The 11,176-nt window shown below is 37.8% G+C and overlaps 3 protein-coding genes across 5 annotated transcripts in view; all 3 read right to left on the reverse strand.

The window, feature by feature from the left end:
* Nucleotides 1-1,045: 1,045 nt before the first annotated feature.
* The window catches only part of LOC147432150 (uncharacterized), an 18,947-nt gene continuing 8,816 nt past the window's right edge, over nt 1,046-11,176 (reverse strand). For 2 of the 3 annotated variants that reach the window (XR_015185525.1, XR_015185524.1), the window contains exon 5: nt 1,046-1,419. Coding sequence is in view for 1 of the 3 variants with exons in the window: in XM_086492140.1 (XP_086348266.1) it covers nt 9,378-9,442 (65 nt within the window). In the remaining 2 variants the exon portion in view is untranslated. Of the gene's footprint in view, nt 1,420-7,798; nt 9,443-11,176 lie in introns of those variants that run through there. The other variant, XM_086492140.1, reaches the window with a different exon arrangement.
* On the reverse strand, nt 3,822-4,256 carry LOC147432151 (uncharacterized). Its single transcript, XM_086491891.1, has one exon. The coding sequence runs from the start codon at nt 4,254-4,256 to the stop codon at nt 3,822-3,824; it is 435 nt and encodes a 144-aa protein (XP_086348017.1).
* On the reverse strand, nt 4,292-6,196 carry LOC147432152 (uncharacterized). The gene is made up of 3 exons (XM_086491893.1): nt 5,198-6,196; nt 5,009-5,155; nt 4,292-4,921 (listed from the first exon to the last, which is right to left on the reverse strand). Exons 1-3 carry the CDS (start codon nt 6,194-6,196, stop codon nt 4,292-4,294), a joined length of 1,776 nt encoding a protein of 591 aa, XP_086348019.1.

Consider the following 11,176-nt stretch of genomic DNA (forward strand, 5'->3'; position numbering starts at 1 on the left):
TTCATCAATTCCAAAGGCGAGCTTAAAGCTCACAATATCTTTGCGACCTCCGAAGATCGAGCCTTCATCATCTCTAATACCATTTGAAGGATTGAATGTGCACATGCACAAATATATATATATATAGAGTATATATACATATATATATACTAGCTCGCACGCCCCGCTTACAGACGGGCCTTGCTCGCTCTTACCACCTCACTCTGTATGTGTTTGTGTGTGTGTGCATCTTTATACATTTCTCCATGACACACACACACGATCGACACTTTCTGTCTTTGGCCCCTTTAAACTACTCCTGGTACATTTAACCCCTTTTGCACAGAGACTTAGAGAGAGAGAGAGAGAGAGAGAGAGAGAGAGAGAGAGAGAGAGAGAGATTACATAAAAGCACATGACTAAAGAGACATATATATATATATTTTAAAAGTTTACATTATTGCCAAAAAGGCTCAGGAACATATCTTCATAGCACTCTAAGTCATGCTATTTCAACAGGATCAAGATATTGCGCTGGAGCTCTACAAACTTCTCTTAAATCTATTTTTTGAACCCAGCTCAAGTAAATCTTGTAATGATGAATCAACCCAAGCTCTTGCTTTAAGAGCATGAGCCTAATGTTGGGAAAGAAATAGGGATCACACTTCCCATGCCCATTGCCATCCCCGTTCAGCAGGTAACATATTTTCTTCAAAGGCATCAACAATAAATTTTTTTACACTTGGAAAAATATTCACAATTTCGTGGGCCATTTAATTGGCTGCAAGAAAAGAAGACAACATTAGTACTCAAAGCTTAAAATGAGAGAGAGAGAGAGAGAGAGAGAGAGAGAGAGAGAGAGAGAGAGAGACAGAGAGATGATCAACATGGCCACTTAAACACTTAAAAAAGTATAAGCGCAATACGAACACTTCAATTACTAATTATCATGCCAAAAAGTGTCAAGAGGTTCATTAGGTCAAAGTCTTTACAACAACCTCAAATTTTTTGTTTACAACGACTCATATTCTACTCTATAATTGGACGGATGAGGATCACTCCAATATACCGCATTGATAAACTTCACAATTAGTTTCAAAATTTTAAACTCTTCATCCGAAATGTAAGATTTGTGATTGTGATATATCTTTCGCAACTGAATATCACAACCACAAACATTGACATAATAAATATCAACCATATGTAGTTCTTGTAGGACTCTCATCAATTTTATTTCGCTCAATATTTGTGACACTTTACATAGTGTAATGCTTAACCGTCCACAATTTCCATACCACCCATCAGCATATGAATACACCCAATGATGCCACCAACACCATGTACCATATCATTGACAAATGTACTCTTCCTTAACTTTCAAATATATATTCATCCTTATGTGTATTGGGAGAATAGCCAATCATCATGACCCATGTTAACCTACATTAGCAATTCGCAAATCTCTCTCTCTCTCTCTCTCTCTCTCTCTCTCTCTCTCTCACACACACACACACACACACACACACACATTAACCTATGTAGTAGATTAAAACCCACTTGATTAAGCCAACAGTAACTAAAAAAATATGGCACTTAGAATGCATAAACAATGGATCAAAGTGTTCGATCATCTAGAGAAGTTGAGCCTACGACACACTCTACTTGGAACTCTCAAGATCCAAGGTCCAACACGTCGAACACTGCGACCGAGGCGTCGAGGTGATTCACCCAAAGAATAGATTCTAAACATCCATTCATTCACCCCATAGGGACCGTATGAAAAGTTGCAATTGAGAGGGCGTTGCATACCTAACTCTCGTACAGTGTTTCGCATATAATTTATATCAAACTGTATGTGATAATAACCTACAACACTTCTAAAATATCGTGCTTCATATAATGCCAAGACAGAATGTCTGCAAACAATATTGAAGCCTGCAACGAAAATAACAACCAACCATTCAAACATAAAAAGTAACAACACATTTAACGTCATATGGATTCAAGTTCAAGCTATACGTACCGAAGAATCTCAAAATCCTCGACAATACGAATAATATCCTCAGCATGTGCAGGACCCCTCCACAATGGAGGATCTAGAAAAAATGTTACAGGTATAAACATACAAAATAAAGGCCAAAAATTTCTCATTCATGGTAAAAGTAAGTAACAAAGATAAGATTTTACATTTACATACCTCTAATATAAGTAGGTACATCATTGAGGGTGTATGAAACCATGATGTGTCGTGCCATTCTTCATCTGCTCTAACAGCACAGATTTGGAAGTTTAAGAGGAATAAATATAAAATAGAATAAAGAAGACTTTGACGATCATGCCGTAGAGAATCATGTCCTTCTTTCTTTTGTTTTAGAGACAGAGAGAGAGATAGAGAGAGAGAGGAACGAAAGCAATTCAAAAGACTTTGAAATTTCACAACTTCACAAAGAGACAATACAAAATAGTTATTCAAAGTGTAGCCTTCGAGAGACCACATTAGGGATTCTATAAGTCCAAGGACCTATGTTGTATACATTTTGCAAGATACGGGGTGGTGTTTCAACTTGAGTAAATATCCTCAATCGATATGGTGTAGTGCGGTCTCCAGCAACCCCCACCTGTTGTGCATTGACTGGCCTCTCGTCACCCACAAACCAAATATTAACTTGAATTTGACGATGCTCGTGGTTCGAAGAAAAGGCAACATGGTAGTATCCAAGAACTTCCATGGACATATCTCTACCTAAGTATAGCATTTCATTAACACCTACGATGATAAAACCTCGATGGGAGTGATCTCTGCAAAGGCATCCATGAATTATGTAGAGCAATAAAAGCTTAAAACTACAAATATACCATATATAAAAACTCTTACAATATAATATGAGTTTGATCAAATAAGATCACCAAAAACATAGCAGGAACTCTTCCCCTCCATTGCGGTGGATCTTCAATAGATTAAGTCGATGTAAAAGCCAATCTTCTCAAGAAAATAATAGGTCAAGTTAATAAAATAATTTAAAAAAGAAGATAAATACCTCGAATGAATTCAGTGATGTGACCCACTACATAGGAAGCACTGCGTCGAGGGTCCATCCGTGGGAAATACTTTGATCTGAGAGATATGAATAAAATTTAACATCAAGTGTGTCTGACTTTAAGTGAGAGCCACAATGTCAATTTGAACTTATTGTTATGAGCTCACTAGTTGTAATACTTCCTTGAATACAATGTTTGGAGTGTAGTAACACTCCGCTTGAGTGTTTTCAGTATTGACAACAAATACTCATAGAAGCCGCACTTCGTACACGTGACATTGCAACATACAACTGTCCATGAGAGAAGATCGATGACTCAAGATATAGACCAAGAATTCCAAGTGTTTGCCCTTGTGATTTTTTTATAGTCATCCCAAAAGCAAGCCTGATTGGAAATTGATGACGCTTCATTTGAAATGGAAGCCCCTGATGGCTTCCAATAATAAATTCAATCCTTGGAAGAAAAACTCTCTCTCCAATATTTGATCCTGTAACTATCTCTGCCTCAATTACCTTATGATGAAATTGCTTGCATATCAATCTAGTTCCGTTGCATAATCCACGTCTTGGATACAAATTGCGCAGCAACATGATAGGAGCATTTTCTTTTAAGACTAAAGCATGAGGTGGAAAACCACCACCAAGAGTAAGGCTATTCAGATATTCAATTGTGTACAAATGTGTGTTTTCCTCTGACATACAAATTGAATTTGCACTCAGATACTCTTTGCAATCTCCATGCATTCTTTGCAATGCATAGTCATTAATTAAATCCACCTCTTTATTCCGTGGAGAAAGTATTGCTCAATCTCTCAAAAAAGTTGCATGATCTTGCAAATGACACAAATCTCCATATATAAAGCTTAGAAGATCTGCCAAACTATTTCCTAGAATCATCATGTGTGAAGGTATTTTGACTCTGTCTAAGTCTCCTCCATCATCCATAACCCCATTGCCAATATCAAGCACCCAACGGGAAAAACTTTGTTGAAGTGAATTTGTGCCGTAATCAACTATACGCATATTTTTGGTAAGCCTCAGTATCTTCGTGTATTTCCATATGTGAGAATGACACAACGAAGCATTTACAATGTCTGTACGACTCCCTTTTCGTACAACAGGTAGTATTTGTCGAAAGTCACCTCCAAGCAAAATGACTTTTCCACCAAACAAAGTATCTCGCTGCATAATATCTCTTAAAGTTCTGTCCACTGCTTCAAACGCATAGCGATGTGTCATGGGAGCTTCATCCCATATAAGTAAAGCTGCATTCCTTAGAAGTTTGCAAGTTGACTATTTACCTTTATATTGCAAGTTGCTTCAGAGTGAAGCTCCAAAGGTATCTTAAACCTAGAATGAGCAGTTCTTCCATTACTCAAAAGCAAAGCTGCAATACCCGAGGATGCACATGCAAGAGCAACTCTACAACTTCCTCGCACTCGTGAAAGAAGTGCATTATATAAGTAAGTTTTTCCTGAGCCACCAGGACCATCTAGGATAAATACCTTCCCTGAATGTGTGTCAACAGCTTGTAGCACTTGGTGATACGCATCTCGTTGATCCTCATTTAAAGAAGTTTCCATACAATCTGCTATACTACATTGTTCATCAACATTGAACATTGTTTCTTCAGACATAGCACCATTTTCACTTAAGGATACCAATGTTGAGTCTATTGCAGGCAACATATAATCACAAAGCCTCTTGCCATGTTGTTGCAAAAAGCATTCTATATGAAGCAAAGCTTCATTTTTTGCCACATCAAATCGCACACTTGCATCTGAAATACGCATCCTTAGGGCATAAACATATTCCTCACAAAATTCAGTACAAAACCTATCCCAAAGAGCAGCCGGATGAAGTGGCTCACAAAAGACTAATATGATTGCAAACAGTTTTCTCAACTGCATTCCATTTTGAAAAAAAGATGCCTCTTGGAGGCAAATTGATCATTCTTCATCATCTTGCAATAATCCTCTAGCTATGCATGCCTCCTTGTATGTATCATAGATGTGACCATCATACATACGCAAGTCTTCAAAACACTTACATCCCTTGCAAATATTGAGAAGCATTCGTAGGTAATAAACCTCACCAGCAGTAGGGACAATATTATACATTCTTCCAATAGAAACACCCTGTTGTCATGGAGACCATGCCTTTCGACTTTTATTCCATACCCAACCATTTGGAAAGTCAGTATATGTGAAGCTATTTGCTTCAGGATAATTTTGATTTGCAACAAACCATTCTGTCAAGGTAGTTTTTCTATTTTGCTCATTATCTAGCAAATGTGATACATCACCACCATCTTGAAATGTAACCATATTCTGCAATGGAAGGTGTACTTGCAATCGTTGAATAGCTGGCCTTTCACTATGCATGTCGAAGCCAAATATTCTCCACATAGCCTCATATGCAGAAACATAACGTGCATTGAGATAACTCTTGATCTCATCAATAGCTCCCTCATCATCTTGAAGGACAACAATGGCTCGATCATGTCTCTTGTAGACATACTTATAAAGATATTTCACGGCAGTGACAGTTGAGCAAATCTCCACATTAATATGGGCTTGGTATCTTAGTGATAAGAGAGGGCTGTAAGGAACAACCCAACGATTATCTAAATTGTAATTTTTAGACGTAACAAACCTTCCATCATCTCTTCTCATATACATAGGATATCCACTTTCGTTTACATTTGTAGACGTAGAAAATGTTCGTGGAAACTTGAATCTACACTTACCATCAACCATACATGGAGAACGTGGGTTCAAAGGACCACATGGCCCATGAACATTACAACGACTCACTACATCAAATAATTCTGGAAACACATTCTTGTCAGGGAGCTCTGCACAAACCAACTTGTCATAGTGTAATGTATCTGTGGGTTTATATTTGGATGCAAGTATCAACAATATATGTGCATGAGGAAGACCTCTCTTCTGAAACTCAATCACTGAAACATTTCCAATCACCTTCCCAAATACGGCTTGCTTGATAAGTAAATGCATCATATCTTGGAACTTCTGATAAAACACTCGTATAGTCAGATCAGGACGATCAACAACACTTCGTCCAGGTAGTAATGCATCATCTATTTCCTTCCATCGTGGATTACATGTGAATGTGATAAAGAGATCCGGTTTTCCCCTACTACGAACAATTGCCATTGCATCTTGAAATAGTTGGCACATATATCTTGGACCTCCAACAAAAGATGAAGGCAAAACAATTCTACGGCCAACATTTTGACCTTCAGCCCTCTCTAGCCTCAACCATGTCAACCAATCCTTAGTACACTTCACCACGAAGTGTTTTTTGGTTATTTCGCATCCACAAAAGTCGTGACTCCTCTAGAGTACTATAAGCATCCACGACATACTGTTGTAATAGCCTACCTCCTCCAAGAAGACACTCCACAATATCATCTCTTATTTGTAAGCAAAAGACATAATATTTCTTTTGACTCAATTTTTTTCCATGGGTAGTTTGTAAATAAAGATGCCACCCATCCTCTCCACTTGGAAATAATAAAACATATAATAAGGACATGTAAGCTCGATGCATGCTGGAGATTCTTTTCAAACCCCCGTGTCAAAAATTCAGTACAATGTCGCGATAGCCAATATTTCTATCATCCCCTTGTCCTGGCATAATTGCAGCACTTCAGAACCCCTTGGAGCAAGATATTGCCAACCATCACAATGATGCTCCGCAATAACCATCCTCATATTGGGTACAATAGCATCTCTAGACAAAGAAGCAGCAGATCGTAGAGCATTTGCATAAGGATTCACTCTATGCATCATCACTTGTAAACACTCTAGAATACTACGATATAAATTTGAAACATGATGCAATCTGTTGCTCAACTCATGTTCGGTATCGAAAAAATATAATTGTGCAAAGCGTGGGACTTCATTTTGTCCTTCGGCTGGCGCTAAAGAACCAATGCTATGATAGATAGAGCCGTGAACCTTAAAAGTGTATACACCTCTCCCACCATAATTAATAGTCTCATCAATATGGGCACCAAGAGACACAAATGCCAATGCATTATTATATCCTCGAATGTTTTGTAAGAACTGTCTACTTCTTGTTGTGGTTGAGCTCATCAAATCTTTCAATTCATTTGGTGGCTCATTCAAAGGAAGTAATTGGACTTTTCCATCAGAGCAGCAATATTTACCCACAAATATTTGGATAGTCTTTCCTTCGTCCTTACAGGCCTTTGCCCCACATTTGGAGTAAACATAATCTAAGCTTCCTAAATTGTGCAACACGCACTTTTTGGATAGAACTGGTGCCATAGACTTGTGATGTAAAAGGAGAGACGTTGGATATTCAAAGCGGATGGACAAACAATGCTTTTATACCTTAGAATAGTTTCCCTCTACTAAGTTCATTGTCGTCCTAGCATTCATGGCTTCAGAGTTTCCTTCATGTACAACATGCATGCTTTGCCTTTCATTGCACTCCAATAAAGTTCCAATAGTACTTTGTAGTGAATGCCTTGTTCTCTCTCGTGCTATTTGGCACCTCGCCTTTCGCGAATCATCACACAGTCAACTACGTCGTGCATGACTAGGTGATAATATACGTGGTCCAGATACCATCTATGAAATCAGGTGCAAATAGATCTCATATAAATACAATACCTGATATAATTTGGATCTGTCACTAAAAGAACATTCTTATGCATAATAAAAATCAATATAAAATGGGACATCTAACTATATCCTCTAACCTAAATACATTTGACACATTGATAGTGACTCAATTAAAAAGTACAGTTTGATGAAGATACATCATAACATTACATATTTCTACCATAAGTAGGACTAAATACATTTGACACAACGGCCTGACTCAATTAAGAAGAACAGTTTGATGAAGATACAACAAAACATTACCTATTTCTACCATTAGTAGGATTAGTAGAAATAGGTCGTTGAGAAACTTGACGCTGCTTTGGTCGAACTAATCTAGCCAAAGCACTTAATTTATTTGAGGTAGCTCGGATATCTAAAAGTCTTGAACTTTGAACCTTTATCAAAGCACCGAGCTTGTTGATGATACTTCTCAATCCTGGCACGATTTGTCGTAGATTATTGTCTGGCATTCGTCCTTTTGATTCACGTTGACTCCGCGAAGCCTCTTTTCGAAGATTCTCAATAGATGCCAATATCAACTTTTGAGAATCCTCAACTTTGAAAAGTTTCTCTCTCATGTATGCCTCACTCTCTAATCTCTGCAAGTTTGATGCTTTTGTCTCTTCTCGCAATTTCCATAGTATCCCACTTTCAATCTCCAATGCAGAGCTTAAAGTTTCAACCACATCCGAAACATTGGTCTGTATTGTCTCCATCCTATTGCAGGAGGCTTTGATCTCTAGCAAGGTTTTTACAATTTGCTTCTTCGAATTCAACTCGACATTTTGAGCTACTCTCTTTGCCGCACGCACATTTCGAATACGAAGAGATGAAAGTATCTCCCGTTCATTAGCAGGTGCACTATTCCTCCCGACATTTCGAGTTGCTCTCTTTGTTGCACGCACATTGCGAATAGTAGGAAGAGATGACAGTATCTCCTCTTCACCCGCTGATGCACTTACAGCTATCCCAGAAGATATCAAGCCATTGGTTGCAATAGCCAATGGAATGGCACAACTAATCTCCATTTTACTGTACACAAAAAACTACAGTGGTTGCAAAGAGAAACGTGACAACCAAAGAGAAGGTTTGAATGCTTGTAAATTAAAAAGTAACCCTCGTAGAATATTCACTTTTTAAGTACTTGCTATTTTAGAATAAAAAATACATCATCTTTATCTAGATGTGAAAAACAACAAAGGATTGCATGAGAAGTGGAAAACAAACCAAAATGCTCATGAATCACTTTTGTTCATTAGATAAAAGTTTTGCTCAATACATGCTCAACCCCATTTACATTCGAAAATGGGAAAAGAGCGTTTAGCACTGGGACGCTTGAAAATAGGCTCCTTATGATTCTCTATCTTATCAGGTCCTACAATGCTCTTTAGCGCATTAATTTTGCTATAAACTTCACATATAGAACAACAACATAACTCAGAATCAAGGTAGAGGGAATCTGAATATCCCATCTTTACTCGAATCTGCAAAAGGCGTAGGTTGCGAAACCATTGACTGGGATCATTCTGGATTCTGATGAACACCTGGTGAAAGGGTGTCCCATCTTTGGTCATGGAAGTGCGGTCGTAGGTTCTCCAAGCTTCTTCTATAGTAACACCCGGAAAGAAACCTCGAACAATGCTTTGAAAGAAGTCAGCTTTGTCTTCTGGAGAGTAGTGAATCATTATATGATCCATTACTATCTCCATCGCTTCCAATCCATGACCAAAACATTCAGCAGATACCCTAGGTGCCATAAAGTTCCTAAGAAAAAAAAAGAGACATTGTAAGTGTAGTTGCTCTAGGACTTCATCCACAAAACTTGACTTTACAATATGTCTCTTTAAATAATTCTGTTTCTAGATCTGTTTCCCATCGCTCTCTCTCCCTCTCCATCTCTCTCTCTCTCTCTCTCTCTCTCTCTCTCTCTCTCTCTCACTCTATATCTAAAATTTATAGGGTTCGGAAGCAATAATGGATCTTTCAATCACACGTGTTATTCTCTCTATCCAACCCTTTTTGAAATCTATAATGGTTTCATGTGATCTTCTATCCATGTGGTCACCTTTTGGTGATCAAACTATGGATTATTTTGAATTGTAATGCATATGTAACCTGCATTAGGAGAGAAGCCCTCAGTTCGCATCATATGGAAAACAGATCAGTCCTTGCCTCTTTGGGACATCATCTCCTCCCACAATTATCAAACTCGGCATGATGTATAGAACAATCAGGTGTTTTATCTTATTGTTAAGAAAAAGATGTTGATGTTGATTGTCCAAATTCCCTCTTGAATTTCTTACAACAGGGCACTTATAACCTTGGGAACTTTTGAAACTATTCGTATGAGAGTGACAAACTGGTTATGTTAACTATCATTGGAATAGCATAGGTAGATTTGGAGGGCCTATCATTAGATAGATCCTTTAATACTTCCATAGACAGGACCCTAAAAAACTCTTCCTTATTAGGGTGAAGACAAAGATACCATCTTGGTTCAGTATGAAGGCTCTCTTGGGATTGCCTTTTGAGTATCATGCCTTGATTTTCAAAATTATGCAAGAATCTCTAAGTCTATTGGAATTGCTCTAGGCATTTACATCAAGCCCGAGATCTTTGGAAACCCTCTCTATGACATTAAAATCTACATCTTTGGATGGAATTGTTACTCACATTTAACTCTCTCTCTCTCTCTCTTTGTTTGTATGTGGTTGTGTAGCATGCACGCGTGAATGTGTGTAAGTACCCTTCAAACTCAGTTCATTTTCAACTCTTTGTCTCTCTATGTGTGTTTGTGTGTGTTCTCTCTCTCTCTCTCTCTCTCTCTCTCTCTCTCTCTCTCTCTCTCTCTCTCGGCTTAGTTCACGCCTACTTGTTTAGGATCCCATAGTAATTTTATCTTATCATTTTATCATTTTGTCATTTCATTTTGTTACTCTGACCTTGTATCAGATTCAACACATTGTAACCCTCTGTCCCATAGGTCATTTTGGCCTTTTGGAAGACATAAACATAACATTTCCTTTCATTTTATTTCTCTCTCGATCAAGCACAGGATCTATGGAGATACAGACGGCTATGTAGCTATGGGGATGGAAATGAGGATGGATTCTAGTAGTAGTAGTAGTATTTTTTTCTAGTCTTTTAGCGCCCATACATGGTATCATATTCACAATTTTGTAACAGTTTGGACCCATAGTTGATTTTGGCCTTTTGAAGACGTTAATATAACCTAATTTACCTAAATTTATGTCAAAACATTCACAATTTTGTAACAAATTGGTCTCATAGATCAGTTTGGCCTTTTGGAAACATTAGTAGAACATTTCATGCCATACTCTCTTAAATCTATTTTGAACCCAGCTCAAGTAAATTTTGTAATGAAGAATCAATCCAAGCTCTTGCTTTAAGAGCATGAGCTTAAGCTCTTGGGTTTCTTGAAATGCTCTTGTAAGATACGTTCTCATTTCATTTTCATCTCTCTACCTTTCTATGTAT

This window comes from Adiantum capillus-veneris, chromosome 20 (genome assembly GCF_014529385.1).
Source record: "Adiantum capillus-veneris isolate H3 chromosome 20, ASM1452938v2, whole genome shotgun sequence".
Lineage (NCBI taxonomy): Eukaryota > Viridiplantae > Streptophyta > Polypodiopsida > Polypodiales > Pteridaceae > Adiantum > Adiantum capillus-veneris.

Excerpts from the sequence above, each read along its gene's own strand:
- LOC147432151 (XM_086491891.1), bottom strand. The coding sequence starts at position 4,256 with ATGACACATCGCTATGCGTTTGAAGCAGTGGACAGAACTTTAAGAGAT.
- LOC147432152 (XM_086491893.1), bottom strand. The coding sequence starts at position 6,196 with ATGGCAATTGTTCGTAGTAGGGGAAAACCGGATCTCTTTATCACATTC. Across the intron at positions 5,156-5,197 it reads CTGACTTTCCAAATGGTTGG|GGTGTTTCTATTGGAAGAAT; the intron begins GTATGGAATAAA and ends CCATGACAACAG. Across the intron at positions 4,922-5,008 it reads TCTATGATACATACAAGGAG|TTGAGAAAACTGTTTGCAAT; the intron begins GCATGCATAGCT and ends AATGGAATGCAG.